A 16,298-nucleotide genomic window follows, 5' to 3' on the forward strand; every position below is an offset into this window, starting at 1 on the left:
CCGGACATAACCACCAAATGTGATAGTACGTTCCTATGGCAGATTTGCATTTCCAGCACTTATTGCTTATACTTGGATGGATTTTGGCTAGACGTGCTGTCTGAGACAGTTTTAATGAAGAAACTGGACACTGTTTTCCAGCTATTTAAGTCATGCCTTTTATTTTGCATTCTCTGAATTTTAAATATTTTGCATTACCTGTTTGATTAAAATTGTAAGTCCCTTGTTCACTCTGTACTACACATTTATGTGATTAATTTTTCAAATATTCGTAGAATGAGTAGTATTTATAAAGATAGATACAGGAAATGTTGGGGTTCATCTTATTTAGTTGAAACTATCCCAATGTCATCCAGAATTTCCACTTATCCTTCCCTTAAATCTATGTAGTGTTGAAGTTAAGGCATCAGCCTGGCACCATAGAGACCCTGTACTCTGAAAACCTACTAGGCAAATCTGAACAAATGCTTCTCTCAATTGGATTTATCTCACTAGATGAAGGGAGGAAGGAGTGCCATGTATAGCTCTTGAATAAAAATATAATATAAATTTAATAAAAGGATAATCTATTTTTCTATGACATCCTTTTGCTATTATTTTCCACATTTTCCTTAGTAGAAAAGTTTGCATCTTCTTAACGCAAATACAGTACATTAAATTCAGACAAAAAACTATGCATGGGAATGTTGGAAGACATGTTTTGTAATTAATACTAATTATGAACTGTGATTTGAGCCAAACCCAATTAAGTACGTTTGATAGAAAGATAAGCTAGTTCTTAAAACATTATATGATGAAATGATAAAAGTTATCATTGGTATTACAATCTATTATTTATGTTCAAATAAGATAATAGTTGGGGGTGAAAATTACTGGTTAGACCTGAAAACAGAATACTTGCATAATCAGGAAGTTCAACTATTCAGGGTTATATTAAGCTAACATTATGCTAGTAGAGTCAGCTGTAATGTGATGATCAAAAAATGGTGACAAGAGCTCTTTCAAATCATTTACAGATTAGACACTTTATTTTCACATCCTCTCTTCTTCTTTCTCTTCTTTCTTTTCTTCCTCTTCCTCTCCCTCTCTCTCTTTCTCTCCCTCTCCTTCTCCTTCTTCTTTTCTCAGCAAAACCAATTAAAAATCATGTGATATTTTAAAGGTTATCAAATGTGTAATTGCCTGATCCTTGCTTTATTTTTATTGGAAGCCTGGCTGCTTGAGCAGTTTTATTCACATCTCCTGGATCATACCCAAGGATTTTATTGTCCTGCCTGACACTCATCAGCTGGTGGGTTTGAGGAATATACCACAGCCCTCTCTCAATTGTTGCTCTCCATCTGTGGTTCTTCATAAGTATGGATGAGCTAAGAATTTATTTGTTGTTGTTGTTTTTGTTAAGTATTCATCATACTATGTCAATTGATAAATAAGAGGCAGAATTTAAACATTTAAAAAATTTAAAGAGTGGGGGTAACTGATTGTTTTATCTATTTAGGCTTTTAAAAAATCCCTGTGTGTTCAGCCATGCTTACAATATTAAATTACTGGCCTTCTGTCTGACAGGTTCCTTACATCTATCACCTACTTGGCAAACAAACACAAGATGGTTCTATGGTTCTTTCCGTGCTGTGTCAAAAGTGGCTGGTACAGATGAATGAGGGTTTTGTTTAGTTTGCTTTTCTAGTAAGAACTTACAAACATTTCACAATTTCTTCATCAATAGACAGGAAGGCATTTGATTAAAAAAAGAAAGAAAACAAGAGTTTGGTTCTGGCTTAGAGGACCCTTGCTTCTGATATAGGAGATAGGATTTAAATACAATCCTAAGTATTCTATTTGCAAACTGATTGGATAGCTTTTTCTTTTCTTTAAGAAAACAGCCAAAACTTATCTTTTATCTTACAGTAGACCCTATTTAATAGTGGTTACTCTGTAAATCATGCCACCAGTCGAAGGAGGCACAGTAGAAACACCACCACTGTAATTGCACATAGAATAGAACTATTTATTGGTCAAGTGTGATTGGACACACAAGAGATTTGTCTTCAAACAATGAATATAAACAGACACTCTCCTTCCCATTTTTTTTTAAAAAAATAAGGACATTTTCCCAGACGGTGGGATCAGCTCAAGACAACAGGAAAAGTTTGGAAACGGATGCCCAACGTCCAGCTTCAGTGCCCTAGAGGCTGCAAAATCGCAGTCCGTAAGAACACTTTACGCTGCGCGTGGGATTGGGGCTCCACTCCACTCTCCATTCCCAGGTGAGGTTTGGTGCCTCGGTGGAAAGATACTTGTCTGGACGCACCCAACACCTGAGGGTCGATGACGCACCGCAAAGAGGCACCAAGATTTTGAACCAAATTCTCGCTCGCATTTCCCGCTTAAAGCAACTCAATTTCCCCGGTATCCCTCCTCCATTCCATTCCCGGGGGCCTTTTCTGATCTTCGTGCCTGTTTCGCCAATGGAGCCCGAGGAACGGCGAGGAACAAGAAGCCAGCAACGGGCTAGTCGGTTTCCCAGCGGCCAGCAGACGCTAACTTTAGTTGGGCTTTTTGAGGAAACGGTAGGCGCGGCGCAAAAGGAAGCTTTCAGGCTAGGAGTAAGGAAGCAAAGCGGCCGCAAGGCGCACTTGGCTGGCTGTAAGCTGCCACCGCCGAGCGGTCCTCGCGGCGTGTGTGTGTGTGTGTGTGTGTGTGTTGGCAGGCTATTGGCTGAAGGTAGCTTGACGTCACAAGTGAGAGTTCCTATAAACTCCTAAACATAACGGGCTCCGGACAAGTTCCAGCCAGCAAGGGTTACTTCGAGGCGGGAGGTGATCAAAGCGAGGCGAGCCGAGGACAGGGGGACGCGATCAAAAACGCCGTTCCGACTGCTGGCTGCATGAGGCGCCCCATCGCCTCCACCCTCCGGTTCGCTTGCCAAGCCCTCCGGCTCTTCTCTTCCAGCGGGCCAGTAGCATCTGGGAGCAGAGTTCCTGCAAAGGTTAAGCGGACAGGGACTTTGGAACCGTCGAGCCGACGAAAGCAAGCGGAGCGCAGCGCGGCAGCGCCTTCGCCTTGCGCCCCGGCGGGTTTGGCTCCTGTTCCGGATCGGCGGGAGCTTGTTTCGAGGGCTCCTTGGCAAGATGGTGACGCTAAGCCCCGTCGGTTCGGTGCACCTCACGCTGAGCGCCAACGGCAGCGCCTGGCAGAGTCCGGACAATTCCACCGCCTCGGGAGAAGGCTGGGTGGTGGGCATGTCCATTCTGATGTCGTTGATCGTGCTGGCCATCCTCTTTGGCAACGTGTTGGTGATCACGGCCATCGCCAAATTCCAGAGGCTGCAGACGGTCACCAATTATTTCATCACTTCTTTGGCATGCGCGGATCTCCTGATGGGCCTGGGAGTGGTCCCTTTCGGAGCCAGCTACATCATTCAGCGCACCTGGAACTTTGGGGGTTTCTGGTGTGAGTTTTGGATCTCAATTGACATCCTTTGCGTGACAGCCAGCATCGAGACACTGTGCGTCATTGCTGTGGACAGGTACTTTGCCATCACTGCTCCTTTCAAGTATCAGAGCCTTTTGACCAAAAATAAAGCCAGGATGATCATCCTCTTAGTTTGGATCATTTCAATCTTGACTTCCTTCTTACCTATTTATATGAATTGGTACAAAGCTGAAGGGAAGGATGCCGCGGATTGCTATGGGAATGAAAGCTGCTGTGACTTCTTTACCAACCGGGAGTATGCTATTGCTTCCTCTGTCATTTCCTTCTATGTACCTTTGGTGATCATGGTTTTCGTCTATGCCAGAGTCTTCCAGGTCGCTAAGAAGCAGCTTAAAAAAATAGACAGATGTGAAGGACGATTCCACCAGCAAAATTCCAACCAGGAGCGAAACGCGGGAAAAGGAAGCCATAGGAAAGCATCCAAGTTTTGCTTGAAAGAGCACAAAGCTCTCAAAACTCTGGGCATTATCATGGGGACTTTCACTCTGTGTTGGCTCCCGTTTTTCATTGTCAACATTGTGCATGTAACTACTGAGACCTTGATTTCCAAAAAAGTGTATATCTTTTTGAACTGGGTGGGATATGTCAATTCGGCTTTCAACCCTTTAATTTACTGCCGAAGCCCGGACTTCAGGTATGCTTTCCAGGAGATCCTCTGTTTGCGGAGGTCTGCCTTGAAAATGTACGTCAACGGATATTCCAATAGCAATGGGAAAAGTGACTGCAATGGGGATCCCAGTGACTATCATGCAAGTGAACACAAGACTGGCCAATGGCTGTGTGAAGAAGGAAGTCCCCCTACTGGGGAAGAGCTTGTGCATTGCAAAGGTACTGTGTTGCATGGTAGCCTTAAGTCCCACCAGACCGAGCATAGCAGAAATGTCTACCTGTTGTCATGATTGTTGTGGCTGCCAGAGGGCCTGAGCAGGGCTTAGGCCATAGTGACTATAGCAACAGCTCTTGGTGAGCAAACTTTACCTCAAGTGTGGGAAGAATCTTCTTGTGTTGTTTTATTCATGGGCTACAGAAATATTTAAGAAGGGCACATTGGATTTGAATACGAGAGCCCCCTACTCCAAAGGAAGGTGCTTTCTTTTCACTTTTATTTTTATTATATAGTACAGTACTCAACTACCTCTTAGCATAGCAATAATATTGAACCTATCAGCTGCTCCTTAGAGGGAAATTCCTGAAGTCAAGCAGGAATTGAGTGATATTGGCAGTTTTTATCTGCAGATGAAACAAGAAGTTGGATGAGTTGTACATTTTTTAGGAATCATGCAAAGTCAAATGTTTACTTTTTTGTACTGTCCATATTAGTAATGCGATTGTGCTTTGCTGCAGCAGACTCCAAGTTTCTTATACTTAGAAAGTATACTGTTAAGGAACAGTTCCCGTATCATCTCAATTAATCTTTATTAGCTTCCTCGTATTTGAATAAGCATTGCATCTTTCAATACCTTCCGATCAGAGTGTAAAGTTTTCTCTAGTATGCCTTCATTCTTTGTTGTCTAAAGACAGTTTTCTTCAAATCCTAGGTATTCAGGAGGATACATAGAGACTATGCCTAATTTTGCTAGGCATAGCTAATCCATTTTCACTATCCATTCATTACATTAAATATCTACAATTCATGATTGTAGATATGCACAAAGTATCGCATAGATTTAGAATCTTGTCTGTTTAAAATCTTACTGTGTTTCAACAACTCATTAATCAACTTTTTTTAAAAAAAAACCCTGTTGCTGGCCTAATCCAAATCCTCACAGTGAGATACCTAAGTGGAATGATCTGTTCAGGTTAAGTTGTATTATAACGTAAAACAACTTTTCGTTTCAATTGATAGATTAATTAGATCACCAATTGTGTCAATGGTTTCACTGGTCTGGTTCTGATTGCTAATCTAGTCCTGTAGACAGGTAAAGGTATTTATTGCTCTGTTGGTTTTAGATCAGCAAGAAGCTTGCAAGCAATGCCCATGTAAGATTCTCCTGGCAAACTTATTTATGATTATGGAAATGTTTTTAATTTATTAAAGGCATTTCACTAAAGTGATCAAGACAATCAATATTATTTTTCCTTCCATTTTGATTAAATACAGCCCACAAGAATCTGCACGCAATGAGTTCTGGAATACACATGGAATTGATCAGACTCCTCACATTAATTTTGGCTGTTAAATTTGTGCTTGACAACTATTTTATCCCTGGTGGTTTTAATCATTAGCATTTTAGATTCAGTGAGCTGAATCTGAAGTTTTGCTCCTTTTTTGTCTATGGAGACAGGTTTGTTTGTTTGTTTTTACCTTGTGTGGTTTTTTTCAGAGAGTTGGCTACATAAATCATTCCATCGTGCATTGTGCATAATTGTGCAAAGAAGAAAGAAAGAAAGAAAGAAAGAAAGAAAGAAAGAAAGAAAGAAAGAAAAAACCTCTTTTGTTGCCAAATTGCTCTGATTATTGAAGCCATAACAAGATAATTTCCACTCTTTTTGACAATTAAATTAAAGTAGTCCCCATCCATCTGGTATGAAGTGTTTAAGTTCTTCTTTTAAAAAAAGAAGTTCCTGCCCCCAAAGGGCATATTAGCAAATGAGTCTTCAAACACGGTTCTAAACTTCTCTTGGTTTCATATTTGAAACAGAGATTTCCTGTGTAAACTCAGAGTGGCTGTGGTGTGCACCTCAGATATATGCTATGTATTAGGGAGATGTCTATATGTAATATATGCACATGTGCATTAACTGAGCCATCAGTTATTTTCCTGTCTGTCACTGAATGGCTGAGTCCTGAGCCCCACCCCCACCCCTCCTACCTCCCATTGCAGAAGCTGAGCCAGGTTACCTGGCATGGGGAAATCTATGTTGGCAAAAACAAAGTTTATTTGCCGTCTCTCCTTTGGCACAGAGCTCCCTCATCTGGTAATCAAAGACTATCTAAATACTAGCTATCATTATTTTATTTAAATACATATTGGGAGGGATGGAGTGGGGAAACTGTGTAAGGGCATATTTTCTAGAATTACAAAGAGTCCTCGAAGCTAAATTGATGATTCATTAAGTCTGTATTTCAAAGGAATCTGCCTTTCCCTGACAGACATCAGGAACAGTCTGGAAACGTTCACAAACATTGTACAGTTCTGTGTATTTTGAGTACCTGGTTAGGAAGGCTTTTCTTCAGAGGAAGGAAAGGAGAAACGTGATCTAGCGGGTGTTGGATTAAGACTAGGAAGATCCAGGTTCAAGTCTCCCTCCTGCCCCAGCCAACATTGGAAGTTCCTTGGTGACTTTGGGTTAGTTATTTTCTCCCCGTCCCCTATACCAGTGATTTTCAACCTTTTTTGAGCTGCGGCACATTTTTTACATATACAAAATAATGGGGCACCTTGAGCGGGGAGGAGTGGGGGGGCTAAAAAAAGTTTGGATAAAAAAATTATCCCTCTCTCTCTTCCTTTCGCTCTATTTCTCTCCCTCTTTCTCTTCCTTCCTCTCTCTCCATCCCTCTTTCTCTCTTCCTTCCTCTTTTTTTGCTCTCTTTCTATCTCTCCCTCCTTCCCTGCCTCTTTCTCTCTCTTGCTTTCTTTCTCTTTCTTTCTCTCTCTCTCTCTTGCTTTCTCTTTCTTTTTCTCTCTCTCTTGCTTTCTTTTGCTTTCTTTCTCTCTCTTTTCTTTCTCTTTCTCTCTCTCTCTTTCTTTCTTTCTCTTTCTTTCTCTATCTCTCTTTCTTTCTTTCTCTTTCTCTCTCTCTCTCTTTCTCTCGCTGAGCTTCGCGGCACACCTGACCATGTCTCACGGCACACTGGTTGAAAAACACTGCCCTATACTTCCCATAGCTCTGTATTTGTCTGTGTGTGAAAGGAAGAATGAAAGAAAGAACAAGTTCCTGGGCGGGAAAGTGAGCTACAAATGTAATGAAAAAAATTACAGGAGGGGCAGTGACAAAATGCAACAGGATTTTAGAAAAATGTCTGGAGCAAATCTGCTGTCCAGCCACCCCCATCATTATTAGTTGACCAAACTGAAATCCGGAAATTAATTCCCAATTAAAGAGTCTGCCTGCTAGATTTTCCCAGCATGTCTCTTTTCTTTTCTTCTGCATTGGCTTGAGGTTCGGTTGCCAGTTCTCCAGAGCTGTTACATGGAAAGTTGATATTCAGACATGAGTCGACAGGTGCAGGAAAAGGAAAAAACAGGAGGGGTGTGAGATGAGTGGAGAGCAAGGGCTGGTTCCTTTGGATGGCTGCAGAGGGAAAAACTGAGCAGTAGTAATCTTTGGCTGGGACTCAAACCAAATCAGGTTTTTAGATATGTTTATTGAAGATTAAGGTCTGGGCTCTACCCCCACATTTTTGTTTGTTTTCAGAGCCTTGATTGCTACCGATACATGACAAGATTGAAAACAAACTCAATGGAAATTATAGCATAACCTGCATCCTTTGCAAAATTATGTACATTTCCATTCTTATTTGATGACCAATATGATTATTCTTAGTAGCGGCAGTACTACGATTACTATGAGCATTGTTATTCCTTTGCATAATATCTGGACTGTTGAGCTGAAGACCTTTAGATTTATTTATTTTTTGCGAGCTAGGAGCTATTTTAAACTCCCCAGAGCTTTTCAACTTTTTTTCCCCACTCATGTGAGCATCAGGAAAATGTAAAAGAGCGTAATGTTTTTTTCTCATTTTTGTTGATAATGAGGTTCTCCAACTTCTGCTATAATAATTTCCCAACCACAACTTTGTTAAGAATTAGCTCTCAAGGTTTATTATACTTATTCACTGCCACTCTTCAGATGACATGTCTGTGAGAAAGCAACAGGAAATCTTTACTTCTGTTTTGATTAACTTTGGACTAGTTCTGAATCTAGGCTCAACTCAAGGGGTCCTATGAAAATGAAAACAAATTGGAAAGAGCACAGACTGTCAACAACATGCAGAATAAAGAGACAGATCAAAATAGTAATGCTTTAGAATTTATAACTATTACAAAAAATGTTTCTCTTTGACATGGATAAAATCAATGATTAATGTCAGAATTTGGCTATAATCTTGATCATCTAAGGCAGTGTTTTCCAACCTTGGCAACTTGAAGATATTTGGACTTCAACTCCCAGAATTCCCCAGCTAGCGAATGCTGGCTGGGGAATTCTGGGAGTTGAAGTCCAGATATTTCCAGGTTGCCAAGGTTGGGAAACACTGATCTAAGGCACGAGTGTCAAACTCACTGCACACATTGCTGTCACATGACATTTTGTGATTTTTTTCCCCCTTCATGGAGCTAAGGTAGGCGTGACCTGCACATGATGTATCCAGCCTGTGGGCTGCCAGTTTGACACCCCTAATCTAATGGCAAGAACAATTTTGAGGTTTAAATCATGTCATATTGAGTTTTGGGAGGATCTTCCTTAATTTAGATCAATTATTCTTCAATAGGTAAGATGATTTTTAAGTGCCTGTGTTTCCTGAAAGGCAAAATTTATTTAGTTGAGATATTTTGTTATCAGAGACACAATATCCTGTTGGGGGAGAACTATTGTTTTGGTTATGCTACATGGAAAAAAAACAGAAAGGTTTGAATTTCATTGCTTGAAATAGCTACTGATCAGTAATGGTGCATGTCATACTTCAAGCAGCTGGATTAGAAGACTCAGATTAGTCCTCAAGGATTTTAATAAGAAATTTCCTAGAATAGAATCTTGATGGGAAAAACATTAGAGAAGAAAAAAAAGAAGATACTTATAGGCTTAAATAAAGATAGCTCTGCTGATCCATGAGAGAAACACTCAAACTACATTATTAAGTGATAATTTTTGGTTGGCCTCACTAAGAATGCCATTTAACTGAAGATTTTGAATTCATAAAATTCTTTTTTAGAAGAAAACTTTATTAAACCTGAATAAAAATATAAAAAATCTATATATATGGAAAAAGGGTAAGAAAAAAAGCAAAATCAGAAATGCAGAAAACGAAAAGAAAGGGGAAAGTAGAAAAAGAGTAGCTTCCAACTTTCTTCAATATAGATATAAATATAAACTCTTATTCTAAAATCAACAATAATACAAAGTATTTCTGAAGTGACTCGAGACAGCACGTAAAGAGACGGTTCGCTTTATTTCTCAGCTCTTTAGAAGTGACTACCAGCTGGAACGCGTCTCAGCTGGAGCCGGCAAAACCGGCTCTATTTATACACAAAGTTCCCGCTCAAACGCGAGCTGTCAGCGCGGCAGCCAATCAGGCGCAACCTATTTACATAGTCTGCCTAGAGACAGTTTACATGGCAATACTCTGAGGCAATACACTTAATATTCAACACCCCTCCCCTCCTAGACAAAAAAAACCCATACAGATTATACAGAAAGCCATGTGACATATTCATCCAATCGGTGAGGTCTTTGGGTGTTTCTTGTGGACCTGCGCAATTCAGTTAGTCCTTCGTCGCAGGCATGGAAGGAGGTCGATTCGCTGGTACCTCCTCTGGACTCCGAAGGCCCTGGTTGCACTCCGAGGCCCAGAGTTGAGTGGGCTGGCACATCTCCGACCTCCGTTGGCGAGGATGATTCCGGGAGGCTGGCCGAGCGGCTTCGGATGGGTGAGTCCAGATTTAAGTCTGTCCATGTTGGCGTTGCGTTGGTTTCCATCGGTGGGCCTGCGTGTGCAATCAGCGGGTTAACGGTAGCATTTGGCCCAGTGTCTTGGCACCCTCTCAAATGATCGATGTGCCTAGTCCATACTCGGCCATCGTTCAAAGAAATCAAATAAGTTTTTGGAGCCTTTTGTTGAATAACAGTGCCCTTCAACCACTTTGGGCCCCCATCGAAATTCCTTGCGAATACACATTGCCCCATATACATATTTCTCTCCACATTACCAACATTATTATTTACATAATTCTTTGTACAATATACAGGATTTAATCTGTCCAAGGTGGATCTGAGCTTCCTGCCCATTAAAACCTCTGCTGGGCTTCTATTTGTTCTTGAATTTGGAGTCATATGTTGTGCCAATAAAAATTCATCAAGGTGCTCTTGCACCTCCCCAGGGCCAGCCCTCCTCAATGCTTCCTTGGCAACTCTTACGTATCTCTCTGCCAATCCGTTCGCCCATGGCGAAAAAGGAGAAATGAGGGCATGCCTTACCCCTAACTGATCCAGGAAGAGTTCAAACTGTCTGGCTGTCAGTTGGGGCCCATTGTCGGAAACCAACACATCTGGGTAGCCATGTGTAGCAAAAAGGTGGCGTAACGCTTTAATAGTAGAGCATGTGGTGATATTATGCATTAAAATTATTTCGACCCACTTAGAATATGCGTCTACAACAATTAGAAAATATTTAGAATCAATGGGACCAGCAAAATCTATATGCAGCCTAGACCACGGGCCCTGGGGTGGCTCCCAGTCCATAGGGGTTGTTTTTGGGGGTTTAGGCCGTGACTCCTGGCAAGGGTCACACTTTGACACCCAACTCTCAATGTGGCCATCAAGCCCTGGCCACCAGAAATGGCCCCTTGCTAACCCCTTCATCCTCACGATGCCTGGATGGCCTACATGTAGCATGGTTAAAACCTTAGATTTCAGAGTTTCAGGAATTACAACCCGGTCGCCCCATAACAAGCAACCCTTAATAACAGAGAGTTCTAACCTTTTACTTTTAAATTCAGACAAGTCTGTCCCCACGTTTTCATTATTCCACCCTTTGAGAACACAATTCACTACTTTAATGAGAATGGGGTCTTTAGCTGTATGTTCGGCTACCTCCTTGGCAGTAGTCATTGGGTTATCAGCCAACTCTATTAATAAGACATCAGCGGATGGGGCAGGATCCTCTACTAAGTCGGGAATGGGGCATCTGCTAAGGCCATCCGCATGGTTGATGGTTGTTCCTCCCTTATGAATTAGTTCATATTGATATCCTGCCAAGAATATTCCCCACCTTAGTAAGCGGGGGGACATAAAAGGTGGAGTTGGTCTGTCTGGGGCTAGAAGGCCTAACAAGGGTTTGTGATCTGTTACTAATTGGAATTTTCGACCAAAAATGTAATTGTGGAATTTCTTTACTCCTGAGACTAATGCTAACGCCTCCTTGTCTAGCTGACTGTAGTTCCTTTCTGTGCTAGACAGGGTCCTGGAGAAAAATGCGATAGGGGCCTCTGTACCGTTAGGCAGTACATGAGCCAGTACACTGCCCACCCCGTAAGGGGAAGCATCGCACGTAAGACGTAGGGGAAGTAATGAACTGTACTGTACCACTACGCTTTTGGACGTTAATAGACTTTTTATTCGGGTAAATGCTTCACTCTCAGTTTTCCCCCAGTGCCAGGGAACTTCCTTCTGAAGCAGCCGGTGGAGGGGTTCCGCTGCTGTGGCCTTCTGCCTCAAAAAAACAGAATAAAAATTAAGTAATCCCAAAAAGGCTTGTAATTCAGACTTAGTTTTTGGCTCGGGAGCGTTTTGTATTGCCCAAACTTTCTCGCTAGTGGGATGAATCCCTTCGCCATCAATAGTGTATCCCAGAAAATTAACACTGCTGGTTCCCCATACACATTTCCCTGGTTTAACCCTAAGGCCTTTGTCCTGTAGCCTAGTTAGCACTTGTCTTATTCTAGCATTTAATTGGGCCTGATCCTTCCCAGAAATTAAAATGTCATCAAAGTATGGTATAGTTCCTCCTATTCCAGTGAGGAGGCGTTCCATCAAACTCTGGAATATCCCCGGGGCTACACTAACCCCAAATTGTAATCGTGTGCATCGGAACGCTCCCCTATGGGTGACAATGGTTTGGAAATATGATGTAGGTTCGTCTACGGGAAGCTGTAGGTAAGCCTGGGCCAGGTCAATCTTTGCAAACACCTTCCCCTCCCCCAAGGAATGCAGTAAGTGTTGCACAACAGGTATGGGGTATGGGTGTTGTTGTAAGGCTCTGTTCAGGGTTGACTTGTAATCTGCGCACACACGTAACGAGCCATCTGGTTTGAGGGGAGTGACAATTGGTGTTTCCCAGGCCGCTTGATCAATTGGCACTAAAATACCCTGATGGATGAGTTTGTCTAACTCAATATCTAGTTTGGGTAACAGAGGTAGAGGGACTCTCCGTGCTTTGAGCCGGATTGGAGGCACCTTAGGGTCTAGTGAGAAAGATATAGGTGGCCCTTTATAAGTCCCTAGAGTTGGACTGAATACATTTGGAAATTCCTTGACAAAATCCGGATTGTCAGAATGTGTAATTGTGTGGATTCCAGAAATCCCTATTCCCAATGGGTCCATCCAATCTAAGCCTAAAAGGGAATGAGTTTGCCCTGACACAATTAGTAATGGAAGGTCACCCTTAAAACATTTGTATACAATTGGTACATTTACAATGCCTAAAACAGGAATTAATTGCCCTTGAAAATCCTTAATACGTAAATCAGAATGCATTAAGTTATGTTTGTTAACATGAGGCATATACAGTTTAACCTTTGACCAAGGCATAATGCTATAACGAGAACCAGTGTCCAGTTCCATCTGGCATGGTTTAGCATTTAACAGCAAAGAAATGTTAATTTTAGTTTTGTTGGTGGTTACCGTATTAATAGAGATGTTTTGAGTACCTCTTATGTAGTCGCGGTTATAGTTTGAGTGCTTGTTTCGGCCGAAAGAACGGAAGCCTCTATTCCCTCGGGTTTGGTTGTTGAATCTGGCAGCCCTTGTAGAGGAGAAGGTGTCCTCAGGAGTTGGGGCTCTGCAAGCGGCCGCAATGTGCCCACGGCGGCCGCAACGGCGGCAATCGGCGTCCCGGAAGGGGCATTGATGGCGGGGATGGTTGCCGCGGCACCCGGAACAGGGAAGAATTTGACGTGGAGATCTCGAAGCTTGGAGGTGGTCTTGTCGGATTAGGAAGCAGTCGTCTTCGGGGTGTGGAGGTGTAATTGCTTCGGGAGGAGAGTTGGCTTGTTGAGGAGGCGAATAGATGTGAGCCACGACTTCCTGTTTATCGTTTTGCTTGAGTTCTCGAGCAGCTGCTTCAGCGACTTCAGCTGTCTGGGCGAGTTTTATTACGTTTTGAAGTGAAGGCTCCTCTTCGGTCAGGAGCTTGTTTCTCACCGTAGAGTTTTTCATCCCGAAGATGAGGGCGTCAATTAAGCGCGCTTCCGGGTTTTCAAACCGGCACTTTGACAGCACGGCTCTGAGGCGTGTCGCGTATTGGTTGATAGACTCTCCTTCAAGTTGTCCCATTCTGGAGAACTGGTGGCGGTAGACGATCGGCGGCTTTGTCGGTTTGAAATGGTCGGAGAGCTTTGTCTTCAGGGAGTCCCAGGAAACGGAATTCACCGGAGTCGGGTCGGTCAACGTCTGGGCGAGATCGAACATTTCTGTGCCGCAGTAGTTTAAGAAGATTGCTCTCTTCCGATCGGCATCGGCGTTTCTCATGCCCGCAGCCTCGAGGAACACTTCGAACTTTGCTAGATAAGCGTCCCATGTTGTCTTCTCCGGGTTGAAGTAGTCTGGAGCTCTCCCGACCGGCAAGGGATCCATTGCGGCAGGCGCAGGCTCGTTCTTCCGTCGTCGCCAGGTGAAGTGACTCGAGACAGCACGTAAAGAGACGGTTCGCTTTATTTCTCAGCTCTTTAGAAGTGACTACCAGCTGGAACGCGTCTCAGCTGGAGCCGGCAAAACCGGCTCTATTTATACACAAAGTTCCCGCTCAAACGCGAGCTGTCAGCGCGGCAGCCAATCAGGCGCAACCTATTTACATAGTCTGCCTAGAGACAGTTTACATGGCAATACTCTGAGGCAATACACTTAATATTCAACAATTTCTGTAATCATTATCATCAAAACCCAAAATTATAGTTGCATTTCTTTCAGTTTCAAGCAAAGACTCCGAAAGTGATTTCCAGTTGGAAAAAAGCTAGACAAGATCTTCTATCTCATCAAAGAAGTCAATTTCATCATCTTAGTCAATTCCATTAGGTCTGCTATGATAAAATTCTAAAGTATTCTACTCTCCTTAAAAAGTTGAGAAAGTAAAGGATTGTTATATCAAACAAAGGTCTGTTATAGGTTTTATTTAAAAAGTAATTGTTAGAAACATAGAAGTCTGACGGCAGAAAAAGACCTCATGGTCCATCAAGTCTGCCCTTATACTATTTCCTGTATTTTATCTTACAATGGATATATGTTTATCCCAGGAATGTTTAAATTCAGTTACTGTGGATTTACCAACCACGTCGGCTGGAAGTTTGTTCCAAGTATCTACTACTCTTTCAGTAAAATAATATTTTCTCATGTTACTTTTGATCTTTCCCCCAACTAACTTCAGATTGTGTCCCCTTGTTCTTGTGTTCACTTTCCTATTAAAAACACTTCCCTCCTGAACCTTATTTAACCCTTTAACATATTTAAATCATTCGATCATGTCCCCCCTTTTCCTTCTGTCCTCCAGACTATACAGATTGAGTTCATTAAGTCTTTCCTGATACGTTTTATGCTTAAGACCTTCCACCATTCTTGTAGCCCGTCTTTGGACCCGTTCAATTTTGTCAATATCTTTTTGTAGGTGAGGTCTCCAGAACTAAACACAGTACAGTGGAACCCCGACATAAGAGCTGCTCTACTTAAGAGCAACTCGAGATAAGAGCTGGGAGGGGAGAGATATTTTTGTTCTACTTACAAGCCCAAATTCGAGATACAAGCGCCAAGGAGCTGTCTCCTGAAGCCAAACGCTAACTTCCGCGTTCGGCTTCAGGAGACAGCTGCGAAGCGGCGCGCGTGTTTTAAAAGGTTGCAGCCGGCCTGGGGGGCTCGGGGGGGTGCTTGCAGCTTTCTTTCTTACTCTTTTTCTTTCTCTCTTTTACCTTCCCTTCCTCTATTTCTTCTTTTCTTTCTCCTTCCCACCTTCTTCCCTCCCTCCCTCCCTTCACTCATTCCTCTCTTACTCTCCCCTTTCATAAGTTTCCTTGCTTCCTTCCTCTGTTCCTGTCCCTTCCCTCTTTCCTTCCTTCCTTCCCACCCTCCGTCCATTCATTCACCCATTCCTCTCTTGATCGCTTAAAGCCGGTCCCTGGTGCAAAAAGGGTTGGGGACCTCTGTCCTACAGGATTGGGTGGCAGAGAAGTTGAACATATGTAAATTTAAAAGTTTAAGAAAGTTTACAAGTTAAGTGAAAGAAACTTCATTATTCATTTATATGTACATGTACATTTCTTCATTAAAAACATGTCTTTCTGCATAATTTAGACTAACTTTGTGAGTTTTTTGAGGGCTGGAACCAATTAAAATTATTTACATTAATTCCTATGGGGAAAAGTCGTTCGAGATAAGAGCTGCTCGACTTAAGAGCCCAGGTCCGGAACGAATTAAACTCGTATCTCGAGGTACCACTGTATTCCAAATGTGGTCTCACCAGTGCTCTATATAAGGGGATCACAATCTCCCTCTTTCTGCTTGTTATACCTCTAGCTATGCAGCCAAGCATCCTACTTGCTTTTCCTACTGCCCGACCACACTGCTCACCCATTTTGAGACTGTCAGAAATCACTACCTCTAAATCCTTTTCTACTGAAGTTTTTGCTAACACAGAACTGCCAATGCAATACTCAGATTGTTAATTAAACCAGGCGTCCCAAACCCGGGTGGTGGCCTACAACTGGACGTTCTGTGATGTTATTTGCAACACATTTGCTTCTTGATGAAAGTGAAAAAGTAAAAAAAGAAAGAAAGAAACCCCTCTAGCTTCCACCAAATGTATTCAAGTTTACAAGAGGATAAAGTCATGGCAATTATATGAATTATGATAGCTGAAATCATCTTTGTTTAAGAGCTGT

The 16,298-nt window shown here is 42.4% G+C and overlaps 1 protein-coding gene across 2 annotated transcripts in view; it reads left to right on the top strand.

The window, feature by feature from the left end:
• Window positions 1-2,724: 2,724 nt before the first annotated feature.
• The window catches only part of ADRB2 (adrenoceptor beta 2), a 90,411-nt gene continuing 76,837 nt past the window's right edge, over window positions 2,725-16,298 (top strand). Inside the window, exon 1 of one of the 2 annotated variants that reach the window (XR_011558041.1) lies at window positions 2,725-4,580. Coding sequence is in view for 1 of the 2 variants with exons in the window: in XM_070739421.1 (XP_070595522.1) it covers window positions 3,132-4,323 (1,192 nt within the window). In the remaining variant the exon portion in view is untranslated. The remainder of the gene's footprint in view (window positions 4,581-16,298) is intronic. The other variant, XM_070739421.1, reaches the window with a different exon arrangement.

Source organism: Erythrolamprus reginae, chromosome 2 (genome assembly GCF_031021105.1).
Source record: "Erythrolamprus reginae isolate rEryReg1 chromosome 2, rEryReg1.hap1, whole genome shotgun sequence".
In the NCBI taxonomy this organism is placed as follows: domain Eukaryota; kingdom Metazoa; phylum Chordata; class Lepidosauria; order Squamata; family Dipsadidae; genus Erythrolamprus; species Erythrolamprus reginae.